Source organism: Hoplias malabaricus, chromosome 15, assembly GCF_029633855.1.
Source record: "Hoplias malabaricus isolate fHopMal1 chromosome 15, fHopMal1.hap1, whole genome shotgun sequence".
Taxonomy (NCBI): domain Eukaryota; kingdom Metazoa; phylum Chordata; class Actinopteri; order Characiformes; family Erythrinidae; genus Hoplias; species Hoplias malabaricus.
This window is the reverse complement of record NC_089814.1, coordinates 35,490,497-35,512,462: the sequence shown is the minus strand read 5'-3', so window position 1 is coordinate 35,512,462 and position 21,966 is coordinate 35,490,497. Positions and strand designations below refer to the sequence as shown.

Sequence of the window (21,966 nt, the reverse complement as noted above, 5' to 3'; positions counted from 1 at the left end):
AGAACATGACCCAGTCGATTCAGGTTCTGGACCAGCGGACACAGAGGGACCTGCAGTATGTGGTGAAGATGGAGGACCAGCTCAGAGGCCTGGAGACCAAATTCAGACAAGTGGAGGAGAACCACAAACAAAACCTCGCCAAGCAATACAAGGTACAGCCCACACGCACACACACACACACACACGCACACACACACACACACACACACGCACATGGAAGACATAGGGGTGACCCATATATGTATTCTGTCCCTATGTTTAGGTCAAATTAATATTAGATCTATTAGACACTGATGGTTTTAGGTAAATGAGATATCACACTATTTATTAGCCACTAATATCTTAGATAAAGATATAGTTAGATGCTAGATATTAATATGATTATTAAAGTATACACAACAAAAAACAAAAAGTGATGCGACCGACGGAGACAAAGCGACCGTTCGCTTTCTGATTTTCTGTGGGAGTGAGCGACACAAAGACGACGCCGTGCAGCGCAGAGAGACAGGAAACAAGAAATCAGAGCCATGCAAAAGAGTTCAGCTCTGTTCAACTGGAGCAGGAGTGATTACAGATCAGAAACAGGGTTCTCACGTCCCGCGGACCTCGCAGCACAGAGCGGCGTCAGGCTGAAGATTAGTTCCAGGGTCCTGACAAGTTGTGCTACATATCAGTGTCCTACATGGGGCTTTAATCCGAACTATACACCTACTGTTCTGTTCAGGCTGCGATTATAACAGTACACTGTGGTAGCACATTTTGACCAGGTAACACAATTAGACAGAACACTGGCGCTGAATCTGGCAGAGAAAATAAGCTGAGGAATAGTTGTGTTGTTTTCACCTGTGGAGGGCCGTGGTGACGTGTTTATGATGATCTATCTATCTTTACACTTATATAGCGCCTTTCTAGACACCCAAGGACGCTTTACAATCCACACTGCTCAGAACACTCAATCCACACACACACTGGCGAGAAGCGGCAGCCAAACACACACAGCGTACTCTCGTCCAGGAACGACCGTCCACCTGGAGGACTGCATCGGGCACTAGGGTTTCACCCAGCGTCAATCCATATCTGGGATCACACATTCACTCACATACACACACTCATTCACTCACACAACAGGACATTTTTATTTGAGAAGCCAATTCACCTACCCTCCATGTTTTTTTGGACTGTGGGAGGAAACCGGAGACCCCGGAGGAAACCCACGCAGACACAGGGAGAACACACCACACTCCTCACAGACAGTCACCCGGAGGAAACCCACGCAGACACAGGGAGAACACACCACACTCCTCACACACAGTCACCCGGAGGAAACCCACGCAGACACAGGGAGAACACACCACACTCCTCACAGACAGTCACCCGGAGGAAACCCACGCAGACACAGGGAGAACACACCACACTCCTCACACACAGTCACCCGGAGGAAACCCACGCAGACACAGGGAGAACACACCACACTCCTCACAGACAGTCACCCGGAGGAAACCCACGCAGACACAGGGAGAACATGGAAACTCCTCCCAGATGGGACTTGAACCCAAGATCCCAGCGCTGAGAAGCAAACGTGCTAACCACTAAGCCACCGTGCCTCCCACGATCAGTGATCAAAACAACTTCCTCCTGATATTAAAATGAAGATGATTTCCCTCCAGCTTTGTTAAATTGGCCCAAGTCCCTTTAAAAAATTTGGTTTACGTGACCGGACCATTCAGCTGTGGTTGCTTTCAGACACCATTAGACACTAATATTGTCAGTGATATTCGATGTTCGACGTATTATTAACTCTAATTTGATATATTACACTGATTAGACACCAATACTATGTGCAAAACTAAGTATTAAATATCAAATATTTAAAAAGGTTGATTGTCGTTCAGAATCTCTGAGCAGGACGATGTCTAGGGAGGTGTTGGTAAATGTAATGAAACAGGATATTATTGGTTAATGATATTTTCCCACCCACTGGTTCGCGATGATGTAATTAAAACAGATGTTTTAGGGCAGAAGTCACCATATTTCGAATGAGGTATTTGTGTTTAATTGATATAATATTATTCATACTTTCTACAAACCAAACCCACACATAATGTTCATTTCTGCTAGCACCCCTATGGGAATTCTAATGTTACGTTAGCCATAAGTTGGCACACATGGATATTTTTTTGTGTGTTCTAGATTAAACATTCATACTTTGTGTGAACACCAGGGTCAGAAAGATCATTTCAATCTGACTTAAATTCTATTGGTCCGGCTCCAGCAGGCACAGATCCACACACGTCTTTAAATACATTATCTGTATTGCGCTGTAATAATAACGTGAGTTTGAAAACACACAAAACACATACACACAAGGACACACAAACACAAACACACTCCCAAGAGACTGAAGATAATTTATCATCCACTCCAATGGCCATGACGTAAAGATTCGCCGGACTTACTATAATTAAATATTAAATGAATGGGGTCAGCAGGACTGGACTCTTCCTCCCAGCAGCAAGTGGAGGGCAATAGAATTGATCCTGATCTGGACTCTGGCCCAGTTTGACACACTTTTTTTTTGAAGATACCTTCCACAGCTGTCCTTTCTTTCCCCCGAGGGAGGATTTTGTTCACTAGAACTGGACTGTAACCAAGAACATTATTATATATGGCACTGTTATGGCAGCATTCAGGGACTGGATTAATGATTGTTTATGTTTATTATACCAATTTTACAAAAGGTTGCTATCACGATATACTGAGACACTATACTGACTTAGTATTTCAAAATAATGAGAAGGTAAAATCTTGAAATACTGAGATAGATTTGTTACATATTAATGAAAAAATGGTGCCTTTTTTAAGGTTATTATTTTATGTGGCAGAAATGGGCTTCCATAGATTGCTAATGCTAACAATACTTATCTTCCCAAGTCCGTCCTGTCAGGGAGCCCCAAATGTAGAAGACGTTAACATGCTGTGGTGTGTCTTTACAGAGCAGAGCAGTGAGTGCCTACGTATTCAGCAGCTCTGGTTCTGGAAGTAAAAAATCTTATTCATTTTCTCCATAGACGCTTAGAAAAATCCCCATAAAATAGTTTTAAAGTCTTAATCACGACGTTATACACGTGAAATCAGAGGCAAAACGTTTTGAAAATTAAACAAAACAGGCAAAAGATTGTGTAACTAATGCGTTTAATGTTGGAATGAACTACGTACCCCACAATGGTTTTGTGAATGGTTTCAGTCAGACAGCTTTTTCAATTACGTATTTTTATCTCTAGTATTTTTGTGTATGTACGTGTTTTTTAAAATTAATTTTACATATTGTAGTTTATTTTGTAGATAAATCGCTATTATTTTATCGTTCTGGTTTCAAATTTTCTGTGCCCTCCTGGCACCACAGTATGCAGTTTAAATCTTCATGGCAACATTGCGGTCTCTGATTGGTGGAACCCTGCTTTAAGCACTTTGGGTAATGTATTTCTTTATATGGAATGGGAATGAAACAAAGTTGAAATCAGACAGATTTCAACTGGAGTCTTCTGCACACGGTGAGTCTACTTCGGCTGTATAAATTATAATATGGGTAAAAATCTATACTTCCGGAACCAGACACTTCTGCTCTATAGTGCACCCATCATCGGATGGGAGAATTTCTACTCCAAAATTTTTAAATCTAATTTTTGCATTAATATTAAATTCTGTACTCTTGTTTCTTGGTCTGCCTCTGACGCAGGATCCGGTAAATCTCCCAGTTTGGTCTGACTTGCTATTCTTTATTCACATTGTAGAAACAAATATTAGAGCGCCCCCTTTTGGAAATGAGAGATAAATATTGACCCAAACAATGTTTAAAATAACTTCACTGTTTCCCCAGTATCCTGCCCTTCAGATAAATAAGTTAACCTGCATATTATACTCACCCCTGATTAGCATGCGCTAACACATTTGCATATATGACACACCTCCAATATTCCAAGGCACATTAATACACTAACACACAAATCTTGAAAGAATAGGTATGAAAAACATTCTAATGTTGCTGTTTTTGTGTGGAAGCCAGTAAGCGCCTGTTAGCATGATGATAATCTTACCATGCTAACTGGCTGCTTGCTAGTTCATGGCTTTGGAACTTATCTGTAACACAGTGTTACCAACATTAGCCATTTTGACTAGCCTGTACCACACTTTCCACTGCATGTGTGCATGCTAACTCAAACTCACTAGCCTGCAGCTTGCCACAAATGCATTTCTGTGACTCAGGTTTGTGTTTAAGCTAAGTTTGCGTGAAAATGTGAGTTTGTGTGTGTGCGTGCTGATGTGTGTATGTGCGTGGGTGTGTGCTATCTAGGTTAGTGAGCTAGCTTCCTGTACTCAGTTTGTTGTTTCTTGCTTGCAGGGCTAACTATAAAGACATAATAGGAGAGCCAGAGGCCAGAAGAGGCAGGTCTAACCCACGATTGGCTGAAGTGGGCGTCTTTCACGCCGTTTTTGTCGCAGTTCTCGTATTCTATTATACACCATTTAAAGCTGTAAGATAACCCCCCACCCCCCAGCCCTCTTATCGAACCACCAATCAGATCCCTCCCTGCATGCGCCCACCCCCTTATCCTTCATTAAGTTTTCATTAGGTTTCATTTACATATTGATTCTGATCTTATTTCATTTGTAGTACTATTGCTGTTATCTCTTAATCACGATGGATTCCTAGTTGCTAACTGCATATTTTGCTTTATTTTCGTTTTGTCTTACTGCAAACATTTGATTCTTGGAATAATTAATAATAATAATAGTAATAATAGAAATAATGATAAATAAATTAAAAACGCTTTAACGATAATGGTATATTGAAATAGTTGAAAGCCACGGTGTTGTGTGTAACATGTCAAACTGAGCATGTTTCGCCTTTGCTGTTGAATCCATGGAAATCAATAAAGTGATTTTTTTCCCAGTTGTTCGTGTTCCGTGCGCTTGATTTTTTTAACGATAGCTAGAGCTTTTTTGCCACAGTTTGGCTTCTGGTCAATGGCTCTCCTATACAAACACAGACACAGAAACACACACATACACAATGAACCTAGAAATGCTAAAAATTGGTTGAAAATTCTCAGGTAATCTACAAACCCAACCCACACATAATTTAAATTTCTGCTAGCACCCCTATGGGATTTCTAATATTACGTTAGCAATAAGTAAGTGCACATGGATATTTTTGTTTGTTCTAGATTAAACAGCCATCTGAAGTTTGTAAAAATACATTACAATATTTTCCCCATTGTATGTTGCTGTTTTACAGTGACTCTTGCAGTAAAGTCCTGAAATTTATATAAAAACAGACTGAAACCTGGTTACACTACAGCTGCTATTCTGTTCTCTCTTCTATCCAGAACCCACAGAATGTATTAGATTGAGGTTATGTTCATGATATTGGTTCCATTGGTATTGACGATACATCTAATGTCTATGACCTTTAGTCCAGCTTCTGAACATCACACTGATGGGTTCTGAGTGCACATGATGATATCAAATTAAATCTCACCGAGAAAGGAATCTAGAAGCATTTTGATTCTTTTCTTTTCAAACAAAATTGAAAATAACTGCAGTAAATAAAGAGTTTAAATACAATATAAATGAAAGTGCAGACATATCAGACCTGGAATGTCCTGAGAAACCACAACGAAACAATATTAATAGCACTGTCATGTGGTATACTGTTTCTCTCCTGCAGCCCTAGCACACATGCAAATACGTTATCAGAGTAGTCAGGAATGTGATGAGGGTAGGTTCTAATTTATAGGAGATCACCTTTATCCTCTAGTCCACTGCTTACGGTGAATGTTGGATGCTTTTGATGCTGTTGGAACAAAACCTTCATTTAGTTTATTGACATAATTAAAAAATAGCAGTCTTTTTGTAAAGAATGGACCAATACAAATGCTTCAAAATGACAAACAATTATATAAAAAAATGAAGGCCATATTTGCTTTATTTTTTTACATTAACTTTAAAGTTACTATTTTGGAGATATGGAGGTTTTTCATCTGACAGCAGCGATTTGAAGGTCTCTCTTGCTGTGTCCATCCCTGAATGGGCGCTTTAAAGCCGCAGTGTTGGTCTGAGCACGCTCTGTGGCGTGTTTGCAGGCCATAAAGTCAAAGATGGCGGAGCTGAGGCCATTGATCCCGGTCCTGGAGGAGTACAAAGCGGACGCTCGCCTGGTGCTGCAGTTTAAACAGGAAGTCCAGAACCTGACAGCCAGCCTGGCTCTCCTCCAGCAGGAAATGGGAGCGTACGACTACGACGAGCTTCACTCTCGCGTCTCCAGTCTGGAGGAGAGACTCCGCGCTTGCATGCAGAAACTCGGTAAGGGAGGAGGTTTCACACGCTGCTTTAAAGCTATACTCCAGGTCTTTTCATTCTCTTTTGTTTATCCCCAAGTTTGTGCCAGATTTTCTACTTATTTCCAACAGCCACAGGCCGTTAATTTCCACCTGATCACACTCTTGGCCCTTTTCCACCAAAAGAACTGGTTCTTGAAGCATGGTTTGTCCACTGTTTACAGCACAGTCAGATCTGAGTGAGGTAAGATGCAGAGTGCTGAGTCGTCTGCTGAGATACAGAACAGAGAGAGAGAACATCGAGAACAGTGACAACTGAGAGAACAGAGAGAGAACAAAGAGAACAGTAAAGCAACTGAAATGAACTTCAGATGCCATTAGACACATTTACTGTAGATAAAATCAGTCAAAGCAAGTTGTAAATGGCTAGAAATGGCGAGATAATCTTATAATGTTGTTACTAAAATATCATAATATTATATTTACTCACTTGATATAAAACAGATTTACATGAGTGCATTATATTTGCAGTGTGACGGTGCATTTGTGAAGTTGACCCTTGCGCTGTATAATGTACACTGTGTAATGTTGGAATATGCAGCTCATGTACAAAAGGTTTCCTCCATTTTGTTTTATTTCTAATCAAAATGGCCGTGCACTAAAAGACTCCACAGTAACAAAGGAGCAGGTTCTGGAAAGAGAGGGAACCTTCGAAAACCCTCTGGACTTGAAGAAAAAAAGTTTTGGGCTTGAAGCTGTCAGCCACAGGGAGTTTAATCTTTAGGCTCCACTGCCTGCGACATCATCTCCTATAGTCCACCACTGACCAATCAGAGAGTCGTTAATGAACTTCGGCTAATCAAAGGGAAGAGCTGGTGCACACACACACACACACACAGCTGCAGCAGCTGTCTTTGATGTATTACACACAAACACACACACACAGACACCCTGATCCTCTGGATTAACCTGACTGCAGTGTTAATGACTCTCAGACAGATAAAAGACAGAAATCTGATAGACACAGTCACTTTCTCTCTCTCTCTCTCTCTCTCTCACACACACACACACTCTCTCTCACTCACTCTCTCTCTCTCTGTGGAAGAAGTGTGTGTGTGTGTGTGTGTGGGGGGGGGGGGGGGGGGGCGTGGCCAGAGTGTCAGTAAAAGGAGGGATGTTTCTGAAAAAGTGGCCAGTGAGTGACAGTAGAAGTGTGTGTGTGTGTGGGGGGGGGGGGTGTTTCTGATAAAGTGGCCAGTGAGTGAGTGACAGTAGAAGGGGGGTGTTTCTGATAAAGTGGCCAGTGAGTGTCAGTAGAAGGGGGGTGTTTCTTATAAAGTGGCCAGTGAGTGTCAGTAGAGGGGGGGTGTTTCTGATAAAGTGGCCAGTGAGTGTCAGTAGAGGGGGGTGTTTCTGATAAAGTGGCCAGTGAGTGTCAGTAGAGGGGGGGGTGTTTCTGATAAAGTGGCCAGTGAGTGTCAGTAGAAAGGGGGTGTTTCTGATAAAGTGGCCAGTGAGTGTCAGTAGAAGCTGGTGTTTCTGATAAAGTGGCCAGTGAGTGTCAGTAGAAGGGAGGTGTTTCTGATAAAGTGGCCAGTGAGTGTCAGTAGAAGGGGGGTGTTTCTGATAAAGTGGCCAGTGAGTGTCAGTAGAGGGGGGTGTTTCTGATAAAGTGGCCAGTGAGTGTCAGTAGAAGGGGGTGTTTCTGATAAAGTGGCCAGTGAGTGTCAGTAGAGGGGGGGTGTTTCTGATAAAGTGGCCAAGGAGTGTCAGTAGGGGGGGGGGGTGTTTCTGATAAAGTGGCCAGTGAGTGTCAGTAGAAGGGGGGTGTTTCTGATAAAGTGGCCAGTGAGTGTCAGTAGAAGCTGGTGTTTCTGATAAAGTGGCCAGTGAGTGTCAGTATAGAGGGGTGTTTCTGATAAAGTGGCCAGTGAGTGTCAGTAGAGAGGGGTGTTTCTGATAAAGTGGCCAGTGAGTGTCAGTAGAAGTGGGGTGTTTCTGATAAAGTGGCCAGTGAGTGTCAGTAGAAGCTGGTGTTTCTGATAAAGTGTCCAGTGAGTGTCAGTAGAAGGGAGGGGGGTGTTTCTGATAAAGTGGCCAGTGAGAGTCAGTAGATGGGGGGTGTTTCTGATAAAGTGGCCAGTGAGTGTCAGTAGAGGGGGGGGGGTGTGTTTCTGATAAAGTGGCCAGTGAGTGTCAGTAGAAGGGAGGGGGTGTGTTTCTGATAAAGTGGCCAGTGAGTGTCAGTAGAGGGGGGGGGTGTGTTTCTGATAAAGTGGCCAGTGAGTGTCAGTAGAAGGGAGGGGGGTGTTTCTGATAAAGTGGCCAGTGAGTGTCAGTAGAAGGGAGGGGGGTGTTTCTGATAAAGTGGCCAGTGAGAGTCAGTAGATGGGGGGTGTTTCTGATAAAGTGGCCAGTGAGTGTCAGTAGAGGGGGGGGGTGTGTTTCTGATAAAGTGGCCAGTGAGCGTCAGTAGAGGGGGGTGTTTCTGATAAAGTGGCCAGTGAGTGTCAGTAGAAGCTGGTGTTTCTGATAAAGTGGCCAGTGAGTGTCAGTAGAGAGGGGTGTTTCTGATAAAGTGGCCAGTGAGTGTCAGTAGAGTGGGGTGTTTCTGATAAAGTGGCCAGTGTGTGTCAGTAGAGGGGGGGGGTGTTTCTGATAAAGTGTCCAGTGAGTGTCAGTAGAGGGGGGGGGGGTGTTTCTGATAAAGTGGCCTGTGAGTGTCAGTAGAAGGGGGTGTTTCTGATAAAGTGTCAAGTGAGTGTCAGTAGAAGCTGGTGTTTCTGATAAAGTGGCCTGTGAGTGTCAGTAGAAGCTGGTGTTTCTGATAAAGTGGCCAGTGAGTGTCAGTAGAAGCTGGTGTTTCTGATAAAGTGGCCAGTGAGTGTCAGTAGGGGGGGGGGGGTGTTTCTGATAAAGTGTCCAGTGAGTGTCAGTAGAGGGGGGTGTTTCTGATAAAGTGGCCAGTGAGTGTCAGTAGAAGCTGGTGTTTCTGATAAAGTGGCCAGTGAGTGTCAGTAGAGGGGGGTGTTTCTGATAAAGTGGCCAGTGAGTGTCAGTAGAGGGGGGTGTTTCTGATAAAGTGGCCAGTGAGTGTCAGTAGAAGCTGGTGTTTCTGATAAAGTGGCCAGTGAGTGTCAGTAGGGGGGGGGGTGTTTCTGATAAAGTGTCCAGTGAGTGTCAGTAGAGGGGGGTGTTTCTGATAAAGTGGCCAGTGAGTGTCAGTAGAAGCTGGTGTTTCTGATAAAGTGGCCAGTGAGTGTCAGTAGAGGGGGGTGTTTCTGATAAAGTGGCCAGTGAGTGTCAGTAGAGGGGGGTGTTTCTGATAAAGTGGCCAGTGAGTGTCAGTAGAGGGGGGTGTTTCTGATAAAGTGGCCAGTGAGTGTCAGTAGAAGCTGGTGTTTCTGATAAAGTGGCCAGTGAGTGTCAGTAGAGGGGGGTGTTTCTGATAAAGTGGCCAGTGAGTGTCAGTAGAGGGGGGTGTTTCTGATAAAGTGGCCAGTGAGTGTCAGTAGAAGCTGGTGTTTCTGATAAAGTGGCCAGTGAGTGTCAGTAGAGGGGGGTGTTTCTGATAAAGTGGCCAGTGAGTGTCAGTAGAAGCTGGTGTTTCTGATAAAGTGGCCAGTGAGTGTCAGTAGGGGGGGGGGGTGTTTCTGATAAAGTGTCCAGTGAGTGTCAGTAGAGAGGGGTGTTTCTGATAAAGTGGCCAGTGAGTGTCAGTAGAGGGGGGGGTGTTTCTGATAAAGTGGCCAGTGAGTGTCAGTAGAAGCTGGTGTTTCTGATAAAGTGGCCAGTGAGTGTCAGTAGAGGGGGGTGTTTCTGATAAAGTGGCCAGTGAGTGTCAGTAGAGGGGGGGGTGTTTCTGATAAAGTGGCCAGTGAGTGTCAGTAGAAGCTGGTGTTTCTGATAAAGTGGCCAGTGAGTGTCAGTAGAAGCTGGTGTTTCTGATAAAGTGGCCAGTGAGTGTCAGTAGAGGGGGGGGGGGTGTTTCTGATAAAGTGTCCAGTGAGTGTCAGTAGAGGGGGGTGTTTCTGATAAAGTGGCCAGTGAGTGTCAGTAGAGGGGGGGGTGTTTCTGATAAAGTGGCCAGTGAGTGTCAGTAGAAGCTGGTGTTTCTGATAAAGTGGCCAGTGAGTGTCAGTAGAAGCTGGTGTTTCTGATAAAGTGGCCAGTGAGTGTCAGTAGAGGGGGGGGGGGGTGTTTCTGATAAAGTGTCCAGTGAGTGTCAGTAGAAGGGGGGTGTTTCTGATAAAGTGGCCAGTGAGTGTCAGTAGAAGCTGGTGTTTCTGATAAAGTGGCCAGTGAGTGTCAGTAGAGGGGGGGGGGGGGTGTTTCTGATAAAGTGTCCAGTGAGTGTCAGTAGAGGGGGGTGTTTCTGATAAAGTGGCCAGTGAGTGTCAGTAGAAGCTGGTGTTTCTGATAAAGTGGCCAGTGAGTGTCAGTAGAAGCTGGTGTTTCTGATAAAGTGGCCAGTGAGTGTCAGTAGAGGGGGGGGGGGTGTTTCTGATAAAGTGTCCAGTGAGTGTCAGTAGAGGGGGGTGTTTCTGATAAAGTGTCCAGTGAGTGTCAGTAGAAGGGGGGTGTTTCTGATAAAGTGGCCAGTGAGTGTCAGTAGAAGCTGGTGTTTCTGATAAAGTGGCCAGTGAGTGTCAGTAGAAGCTGGTGTTTCTGATAAAGTGGCCAGTGAGTGTCAGTAGAGGGGGGGGGGGGTGTTTCTGATAAAGTGTCCAGTGAGTGTCAGTAGAGGGGGGGTGTTTCTGATAAAGTGTCCAGTGAGTGTCAGTAGAAGGGGGGTGTTTCTGATAAAGTGTCCAGTGAGTGTCAGTAGAAGGGGGGTGTTTCTGATAAAGTGGCCAGTGAGTGACAGTAGAGGGGGGGGGTGTTTCTGATAAAGTGGCCAGTGAGTGTCAGTAGAAGCTGGTGTTTCTGATAAAGTGGCCAGTGAGTGTCAGTAGAAGCTGGTGTTTCTGATAAAGTGGCCAGTGAGTGTCAGTAGAGGGGGGGGGGGGGGGGGTGTGTTTCTGATAAAGTGTCCAGTGAGTGTCAGTAGAAGGGGGGTGTTTCTGATAAAGTGGCCAGTGAGTGTCAGTAGAAGCTGGTGTTTCTGATAAAGTGGCCAGTGAGTGTCAGTAGAGGGGGGGGGGGGTGTTTCTGATAAAGTGTCCAGTGAGTGTCAGTAGAGGGGGGTGTTTCTGATAAAGTGGCCAGTGAGTGTCAGTAGAAGCTGGTGTTTCTGATAAAGTGGCCAGTGAGTGTCAGTAGAAGCTGGTGTTTCTGATAAAGTGGCCAGTGAGTGTCAGTAGAGGGGGGGGGGGTGTTTCTGATAAAGTGTCCAGTGAGTGTCAGTAGAGGGGGGTGTTTCTGATAAAGTGGCCAGCGAGTGACAGTAGAGGGGGGGGGTGTTTCTGATAAAGTGGCCAGTGAGTGTCAGTAGAAGGGGGGTGTTTCTGATAAAGTGGCCAGCGAGTGACAGTAGAGGGGGGGGGTGTTTCTGATAAAGTGGCCAGTGAGTGCCAGTAGAAGCTGGTGTTTCTGATAAAGTGGCCAGTGAGTGTCAGTAGAAGCTGGTGTTTCTGATAAAGTGGCCAGTGAGTGTCAGTAGAGGGGGGGGGGGGTGTTTCTGATAAAGTGTACAGTGAGTGTCAGTAGAAGGGGGGTGTTTCTGATAAAGTGTCCAGTGAGTGTCAGTAGAAGGGGGGTGTTTCTGATAAAGTGGCCAGTGAGTGACAGTAGAGGGGGGGGGGTGTTTCTGATAAAGTGGCCAGTGAGGTGTTTTAACACTAGTATGACCTGCTTTCTGCCACTGAGCAGGTTCTAAACATAGCAGCACAATTACAGTTTCCCAAATCTGCCCCAAAACACTAGCACACAGCTGTACACACATATGTGTGTGTGTGTGTGTGTGTGGGGTGGAGTGTTATATAAATTTGTAGTTGTCTGTAGGAAGACAATACACATTTATTCACAGAAGACATCAGAGACACTCCGTGTTGACACAGAGCACTTCTTTCTTTCTTCATTTTCTTCTTTCTTTTCCTCTCTCTTTCAGCACTTAGCCGGATAAAGGCTAATTATATTTCATTAATTAAGAAAAAGGAGAGAGAGAGAAAGGGAAGCGAAGAGGGAAGACATGAACAGAAAGAGGAATATCCTTCAGTGCACAAATCTTCTTAATGAAATGTGTGTGTGTGTGTGTGTGTGATTGTGTGTGTGTGTGTGTTGCTGAGAAAACGATTACAGAGGCTATTGCTTTTCATCCGGATCTCAGTCTCCAATTAAAGCCCATTATCAATGACTTCCATTCTCCGCTCTGAGATCAACAGCCCAATCTCAGCTCATTTACACAGCGGCGCAGTAATAACACAGCCACAATAACAACTTCTCCCGCTTTAATGAGGGAACAGTGGATATAATACAGACCCCCACAACCCCAGCAGCTGGTAGACAGGCTGTAACTCCTGCACATTTTAAGGTGGAACAGAAAATTCCATAAGCATCCATTTCCAACGTAAATCTCTTAGAGGACAGTTAGAATCAACTGGAATTATATTGGTCAGTTTGTGTATTTTAAGTTATTTTTCCCTTATTTGTGTTCTCATTGTTGACAAAATGTGTCATTTATTTTAAAACCATTTTCCATTATTCTCCGTCATTAATAATAAGTATTAATAATGTGTAACCGGGTGTTTTTCTTACTCCATCCCCTGTAAAGCTGAGGGGCACTGGTGGTTCTGTAATAATTAAAGTGTGTGTGTGTGTGTGTGTGTGTTTTCAGCGTGTGGTAAGCTGACGGGCATCAGTGACCCCATCACAATTAAAACATCTGGATCTCGCTTCGGCTCCTGGATGACCGACCCACTGGCTCCAGAGGGAGATACCAGAGTGAGTGCACACATACACACACACCTCAGGCAGCAATTTTCCCAAGAAGTGCTTGTCTGATGTGTGTGTGTGTGGTTTATGAAGGAGTTACGCTAAATTTGTGGATTCTGACTTTAATTTCATACTCTTTCTTAGTTTTTTACAAAAAAAAACTGCATTACTGCATTAGTTTCAGTCTACTTTTGTTTGGTTTAATTAGACGAAAATGTAAATATTTTTCAATCTTTTATTTCAATTTAAGAGTTTATTTAATTCCAAAATTATGGAAGGAAGTGGTCTTTTTTTTCAAATACATTTTGCGTTTATTTAACGTTAACATTTTAAGTTCAGAAGGCTTCTCAAAGCGACACTGAGTTGACTCCAAAAGATTCAACTCTATGACTCACTAACCCAAGGTTGATATGAGCATCTCCCTGATGTCTGAAGAATCGATTCTCTGGGAGTCGACTCCTGTTCACTGTTTGCTGTGAGGCTAATGGTAATGCCCTGAACTCCTGATTACGGATGGCTATGGCATCATTAGGAATCAAACTCATGATTGTTCGTTCCGAAATGCAGTATTTTTGCATTTCATTGTGATTAAAAACATACAGAGGAACAATGGCTTTACGTGAGATTTTTAGAATCTGTTTTGGGATCAGTTTGAGGCACTACCCCAGCTCAGTAAAATGTAAAATACTGCTCCCAGCAGAGTATTTTGGAAGGGCAGTAATCTGGGGTAATTTGTCCATGCTCATTAAAATGCAAACCCAAAAGGTGCAGAATTATCCAGGCTTTTTACTTCCCTAGCTTTTACAATCGGTGTCTACAGGTCTACAATTAATCCATTCCCCACCTCTATAAATCTGCTTCAATTCCAGCCCTGGTTTGGGAGATGGATTCAACTCTATTTCCTGAGAGTTACATCCAAAGAGCCTGTGTCCGTCGTATTCAGAGAACTGTGTGATAAACAGCAGCAGTAAACACGGTAACAGGGTTCTGGGGAGCTGCAATAATACTGCTGACTTTAATTAGGCCATGAAAGTGTACTCCATCTCGTAAGAAAGGACGGAATTGAAAAGGCGATGTGAAATTTAAACGGTGCCATATACTCCCCCTCTCCTCCACAGTGGAACACAGCTCTGGTTTTTAATGAAATGTCTGTGACCGGCTTTTTTCAAACCCCCCCCCCCCCCCCCTCCTATTATTATTTAATAACTCATTAAATAATAATGAGCCACTTGCTGTTCACCCCGACCCTGAGTGCACACCAGTGAGGAGCGAGGAGCAGAAGGTCTGGTTTTTAGCTGTTTTCGCTCTGTTATCTTTCTTCTCTGTTCTAGTTATTTTTCTTCGTTTTTAGTCAGTGCTCTTATTTCTTCACGCTCCTGTCTTTTTTTGCTGCGTTTAACCTCGTCTTTGCGCTCTCGCATAAACCCAGGTCCATTGCTGTGATTGGACAGACTCAGACGACAAGGGGGCGGGGCAATTCTAAAGTGTCTGCATAGCTCTGATATCAGAAGTGGAGCAGAATTAGAACGGCTCGTTTAATCCCGTGTTTTTTTTTACTTAGGCAGCACACAGATACCTGACTGGGTGGCCTTGTTTCACAGTGTGTGGGTTGGTGGGCTCCAGATTTTCAAATCAATGTACTAATTCACTGAGGAAATGATTGATTCATATTATGTTCCCTTAAAATCTGGTCTGTGGGAGCTCAACCATAAAATCTGAACCTGACTTAAGCCTGTAACACTTACAGGAAATTACCCAATAGTCTCAACACTCTCAAAAAAAAAAAAAACTGATGCTGTAGTGGTACCCTCAAGGGATCATATACAGTACCTTTAATTAGGGAACACTACTGGAGCATATCCTATAGTAATTGTAGATTTTAAAGTTGATTTTACACAGTTCTGTAATGAAAGATTACAAATATCCCCCTTTCTTTCTGGAGAAGAGGATGTAATGGACCTTTAGGGAACACGGCTGGTCTTTAAAAGTGCATTACACTGCTTTTACCTTTAGTGACAATAATGTACCTGAGAGTGTAAGTACTACATGTTTCTGCTCACACAAAACGGCAGTACTGTGTATTCTGCACACGTGTGGAGCAGTATTATGTCGGGTTCTAGTGGTTGCTGTTGGCAAGATTCAGTTTTCTGGGATGGAGACAGGCCTTTATGAATGATAGATGAGCCTGTAGGCTACAGGGGCGAGGAGGAGGAGGAGGAGGCATCACTTTAGGTGGTGAAAAAGGGAAACAGCTGGAGAAAGCTTATCTTTTCCTTTTTTGTTTCTTCCTTTTCTTTCTTCTTCTGTACTCACCCCCTCCTTCAGTATCCTCCACCTATCTCCCTCCCTCCCTCCCTTCCTCGACCCATTCCGAGAGGCAGGAGTTTTGACCCTGCTGGGATTCTCCACAGAGAGTCAGGTTTTTATCCGGAGTGATCTGGAATTATCCTCCTGGGGTTCCAGGCCCCCGTGGTGTTGCGGCCCTCTGCCAGGCCCCTCCCACAGCGAGAGCGGGATGGTCCCTAAGGCGGCGAGATTTAATCGAGCTCCAACTGCAGCTGGGATATGACTTCCAGCAAGAAAACCCTGTCATGGAGTGCCAATAAACACATGAAACTCAATGGCACGACAGCCCAGAGAGAGGAGGATTAAACAAGGCTGGGCGGGGCTTGATTCATGCCCTGGTGTTTGTTTACCTGTGGTTAGGGCTGGGGGATTAATCCAATAGTCTAATATCTAAAATTAATCAAAATTCAGAGCTTCGAATCGATGTAATCTTGCCTATATCAGTTAAATAGATATTTCTTTAAATTCTGTTCATGTACTGTCCCTTTAAAACCACACTGGTATGCTCTGGTCATGTGACTAATCTGCCACATGGAAGCAACATGGAGGAGAACCTAAACACAGAGTAACTGGAGCAGCTCGTACCAAAGAAAAACGCTGCGTCTGTGGTTTGGAAGTGTTTTGACTTTAGTGAAAATGACACTGAACATAAAGAAGTCAAATGTAAACACCAAAGTTAATCCCCCAGACATTTTTTTTGTCCTATTTGGCAAACCCTTTCTCCAAATGAAAAACGTTTCACTTTCAACATTAGAGCATTTTTTAAAATGAGTGGTGAACTTATTGTGGTGAACCTGTAGAATGTCCTCCCATTCAGCTCAGAAGCTTCAAAGCATGAGACAAAATCCTGCTTTGTTGATAAAGCTAATTTTCAGCTAGCTCTGTGTAGGATTGTACTAGTATGTTTGTGCTAAGCTAACACTGGTGCACTACTCTGGGCTGTTCTAGAGCAAACATGAACATTGTAAGCTTGTAGAAGAATTTTGAGTTTTACAGTGACTCCTTCAGTAAAGAGCCCTGTCACAAAACTACTGCTGCTCCCAGAGGAAAATGTTATTTCTCATTGGTTGCTCTGTAATGGCTCAGGAGACCATGGTTATTCTCCTAAAATTCCTCTGGAGAAAAGTATAAGACAAAGAAGAAGACACAAGAGAGGGTTTAAGGAGGTAACAGAGCAGAGTTTAGTTTATCTTGCAGATCTGAGAACATTTGAGATCTCCATTAAAATTCCAGAGGAGACACATGTGAGATCACCTCAGGAGACCAATTTGAGCAGCATCAGCCTTATTATGGCTGTCCAAAGAAAACCATGTATGTCCAAAACAGTAATTATCAGGAGAGAGAAAAAATTCTTATTTTTCAGTGGAAGTCAATGTAAAAGGATTTTATTCAGAGTAATTTTGGAGCATTTCTATTGGTCCATTTTTTATGAAATTTTCACATATTGTGAAGGACAGCTGCTGTGTTCAATTGGACAACAACATTATGTTAAGTTTCCTCCGGTTCTCCATCTGATCTTAAAGTTATCTAGAAGAAACTACAGAGATATTTAGCAGATCTTTTCAGTTTTTCACTTCTAAATATCGACTCAGATGTTCTTGTCTTCCTGTGCAGGTGTGGTACATGGACGGCTACCACAACAATCGCTTTGTGCGAGAGTACCGTTCAATGACGGACTTTATGACATCGGATAATTTCACGTCTCACCGGCTGCCGCACCCTTGGTCCGGAACAGGACAGGTGGTCTACAACGGCTCCATCTACTTCAACAAGTTCCAGAGCCACGTGATCATCAAGTTCGACTTCAAGACCTCCATGATAACCAAGACCCAGAGGCTGGATAACGCAGGCTTCAGCAACGCGTACCACTACGCTTGGGGCGGCCATTCCGACATTGACCTGATGGTAGACGAAGGTGGTCTCTGGGCGGTCTACGCCACCAATCAAAATGCAGGAAACATCGTCATCAGCAAACTCAACCCAATCACCTTGCATATAATTAAGTCGTGGACGACTAACCACCCGAAGCGCAGCGCGGGAGAATCCTTCATGATCTGTGGGACACTATATGTGACAAACGGCTACTCTGGAGGGACCAAGGTCTACTACGCCTACCACACCAACTCTTCCACGTACGAGTACATCGATATCCCTCTGCAGAACAAGTACTCACACATATCCATGTTGGATTATAACCCTCGGGACCGTGCTCTCTATGCTTGGAACAATGGCCACCAGGTGATCTATAACGTCACCCTCTTCCACCTCATTCGCTCGGAGGAACTGTAAGCTCGGTGACGGCATGTCAACATGAAGATGGTACATCATTGGACTAGTACATGGACTAGTACAGGATATCTGTATGAAATGCATAAATAAATCAAAGAGAATGCACTAAGATGATTCCCAAGGTGATGGACTTAAAAAAAAAAGACACAAATATAAAAGGAACCAAGAACAAATGCCAAAACAGTCATGCCTTTTGTTGTTTTTCTAACACGCAGATTTTTCATCACAGGATTCAGTCCAGACCTGAGCTTCTGTGGCACTACCTGGACATTTTTTGCTCAGAAAATTATTAAAGAGGCCTAACCATGGACCTAACAGACTGGGTAATGACTCTTAACCCTGCCTGGAGTGGCTGACTGTGGAGAAATAAAGAGAGAAACACTAGGTGCTACATGAAAAAAAGCATATCCACTTGGACAACAATCTGAATCTTAATCATTGTTACCATAGCCTTGCCCAAACCACTGGTACTCCGACTCAAGGCTTGGCCGAGCTTATATGGGCAATACTCAGCTTACCAAGCATGTGTAGGCTGTGACACAATTGCAAAGGTGCGGAGAACCTAGCGATAAGCTGAGGGCGCTGACTGTTGAACGCTCCGCTGTTGTTCTAAGGTTTCTACTGAGATTTTACTTGAACCTGCCATAAACAAAACCCCAACAGTGTCTGCAACAAGCAATGTAGCCCCCTATTTGGGACCAAAGAGTGCTATGAGGCATTAAAAAACAAACATAATGTGCTAACTAGCAAAAGAAGTCAGCTAGTGTAAGGAGTTAGAGTTTAGCATTAGCATTGTATGCTATGAGCAGTATGACTGCTGTAGCCAGAGTAACTGACGCTGTACAACAAGGCGGTTCAGGTAGAACCTCATCGTGGTTTACTTTTCTGTGTTTGTGACTAGCCGTGAGATGCGTTTTAATTTGCATGAGCGGATTTGACACATGCGGTGTGCTTGTAGGAATGTTTATACCTTTATCCTGCTGTAAAACCATGTGTGGTGGGTGGTAGGTTCTGGAAAAAGGGGGGTAAAAGGGGTTAAATCATTAATTTCTCTTTTTTTGATTTGTTGGCAGTGACTTGTGAGGGAAAATTTCACCTCTACATTTCCTATGTATATGTCCATTAATAATACATATCATCAGATGGCATTGCTTCATTACCTCCTCCAGGATAACGGAATGCATGAGGTTTTGCTGTTGCCCCCTACTGGTGCTGGGGGCAATTATCAGGCCACCTGCCTATTGGCTTTTATCTTTTCACTCTGATAATGCACTGGTCAGGAACAGACAACTGTATCCACACAAGCAGAAGGGTTTTACTGTAATCTGTAAAACACAAATCACCACCATCTAATCAGCACTCATCCGGTCTGAGGTTTATGAGTGCACAGCCTAAATTAGAGCTGGCATGTGAAACCTGGCTTGTCCCTAAAAGACTAGGGTTTCTACATAGAATTCCTGAGGAGGAATAGCATCAGACAAAAGAGACATGAGACAATTTAGTCCAGATATAATTATAACATTATTTACAGCACCCTCTAAAACAGGGCCCAATATTGTGATGTTTGGATCATGGCACTTCAGACTTTGCTGGTCATATTGCTTCACGTCCTTTAGCTCTTATAGCCTTTTTCCACTGCATGGTCCCTACTCTACTGGTCTCTACTGGACTCTACTCTCAGTTTGGTCTCTGGCTCCTGGCTGGTTTTCCACTCCCACAGTTCCACCCAACGCAATGTACCCAGTTTGGTATCAAAACCCCATCTCTAACAGGAACAGCGGGCTTTGGAAACAACAACAGTGGCGGTAACATTAAGCGTTTTTTTATTGGTGTGTTGTTGTTTTTGTTGTTTGCGTCAGAACACAGCTCCGTCATCAGTTCAGACAGATCAGTAGTTTGTTCCTTCCTTGTTGCAGCATCCAGCTCTCGCTGGATTCTTTCGTCGGCCACCGAACCAAGGAGCGTTTGAACCTCTTCAAAAGACGATGGCGTAACTTTACAAGCTGCTGTTGTGTGTCGGATAAAAACAAACGTGATCTCTGCTGCAGCTGGAGATTTTACAGCTGGAAAGTTGGTGCTGGTCGTCTGCATTGCGTGGCGTAGAGTGATGACTTTTTCTGGACAATCAGCGCTCTGCAAGGTTCACACGCCATGGTTTAGTCTCTACTTGGCTCACTAAAAAAGGGACTAAAAAGGAATCTGTTTCCAGGACCAGGACCAAATTTACCTGTTGGAGAAGCAGAAAAAATGAATCTAGTCAAGTCAAGTAGGTACCATGCAGCGGAAAAGCGGCATTAAATTACCCCCTGTGGTTTCAACCTTGTTTTTTTTTGTTTTTTTTAACATTTGTTGAATGTTTTTGTAGCATCTGCTTGAATTCTTGCTCTTTCTGTGCTTGGCTGGATGTGTGCTCTCCCTGCGATGAATTAGCTACTCTTAAGTTCGTACCAATAAACAGGGGTTCTGTGTGCTGATGTCACATCCTGTGTCATGGTGTTTTTTTCCTGTGAATATAAAGTTTTGTGGCACACTAACGTACTACAGAGTGTACAGTCCTTTGTGGAGTCAGCACTATATTTAGTGTTATTTTTTTGAAAGTTAAAATGAGTGACCTGTCCTCTACAGAAAGCACAGATCCGCACATTTGCTAAGCAACAAAGGGGCAGGTGTAGCACAAAGGTTAGAGAAGCAGGTTACAGGCCAAAACATTGCCAGTATCACACACTTACATCTATAGACACTGAGTCCAATCCACCTGCCAACGTGTGTTTTTGGACTGTGGGAGGAAACTAGATCACCTGGAGGAAACCCACGCAGACACAGGGAGAACACACTACACTCCTCACAGACAGTCACCCGGAGGAAACCCACGCAGACACAGGGAGAACACACCACACTCCTCAAAGACAGTCACTCGGAGGAAACCCACGCAGACACAGGGAGAACACACCACACTCCTCACAGACAGTCACCCGGAGGAAACCCATGCAGACACAGGGAGAACACACCACACTCCTCACAAACAGTCACCCGGAGGAAACACACGCAGACACAGGGAGAACACACCACACTCCTCAGACAGTCACCCGGAGGAAACCCATGCAGACACAGGGAGAACACAACCACACTCCTCACAGACAGTCACCCGGAGGAAACCCACACAGACACAGGGAGAACACACCACACTCCTCACAGACAGTCATCCGGAGGAAACCCACGCAGACACAGGGAGAACACACCACACTCCTCACAGACAGTCACCCGGAGGAAACCCACGCAGACACAGGGAGAACACACCACACTCCTCACAGACAGTCACCCGGAGGAAACCCACGCAGACACAGTGAGAACACACCACACTCCTCACAGACAGTCACCCGGAGGAAACCCACGCAGACACAGGGAGAACACACCACACTCCTCACACACAGTCACCCGGAGGAAACCCACGCAGACACAGGGAGAACACACCTCACAGACAGTCACTCAGAGTGGGGCTCATTATATGTAGAGTATGGTGCAAAAGTCTTAGGCAAATAAGATGATTATTTAATATTGTATACAATTATATAATTACAATAAACATAAATACAGTAAAGAACAATTGATTTGGTTCTAAAAAGTAGTAGTTGTGTTGTGAAGCACAAACCTTTTTTCCAGATGTTCTCCTTGCTTGTAATTTTGAACCATTTGGTGCCAATCTGGTTCTTTCCCAACTGCAGCCAAAGAACAGCGGGTCCTTCAGCAGGAACCATGACGGCGTCTGTGGGCTTTTTGAGATTTCTATTTTGAGAATATTTGAGTCAGTCTAAAAGACATTTTCTGACAGAAAAATGGCTGAGTTTTGGATGGAGGAGAGAAGCTCCTGCTCCAATTATCTGCGGATCATCCATCACTGGAAGACCATAGCAGCCAAAGATAAAATAGAGGCTGTGAAATAAATAAAGTCCTGAAAGTGAACTCGCTCCGGGCGTCTGAGCAAATAATGAGCCTCTCTCTGCTGAAACGATGTCATGGAAATCCATTCGTCTGGGCTCAGCCAATCAATGACAGTCTGGAGGTCAACAATTAAAGCTCCACAACTATAACCCAATAACCCACCACACAGAACAAACTGCCC

At 44.1% G+C, this 21,966-nt stretch overlaps 1 protein-coding gene across 2 annotated transcripts in view; it reads left to right on the top strand.

The window, feature by feature from the left end:
• Nucleotides 1-20,312, top strand: part of olfm1b (olfactomedin 1b) — a 35,405-nt gene extending 15,093 nt beyond the window's left edge. The window contains exons 3-6 of one of the 2 annotated variants that reach the window (XM_066645840.1): nt 1-152; nt 6,144-6,363; nt 13,114-13,220; nt 17,172-20,312. The exon at nt 1-152 is cut by the window's left edge and continues 4 nt beyond it. In XM_066645840.1, coding sequence (XP_066501937.1) covers nt 1-152; nt 6,144-6,363; nt 13,114-13,220; nt 17,172-17,846 — 1,154 coding nt within the window. In that variant the 3' untranslated portion in view covers nt 17,847-20,312. The remainder of the gene's footprint in view (nt 153-6,143; nt 6,364-13,113; nt 13,221-17,171) is intronic. The other variant, XM_066645839.1, reaches the window with a different exon arrangement.
• The last annotated feature ends 1,654 nt before the right edge of the window (nt 20,313-21,966 follow it).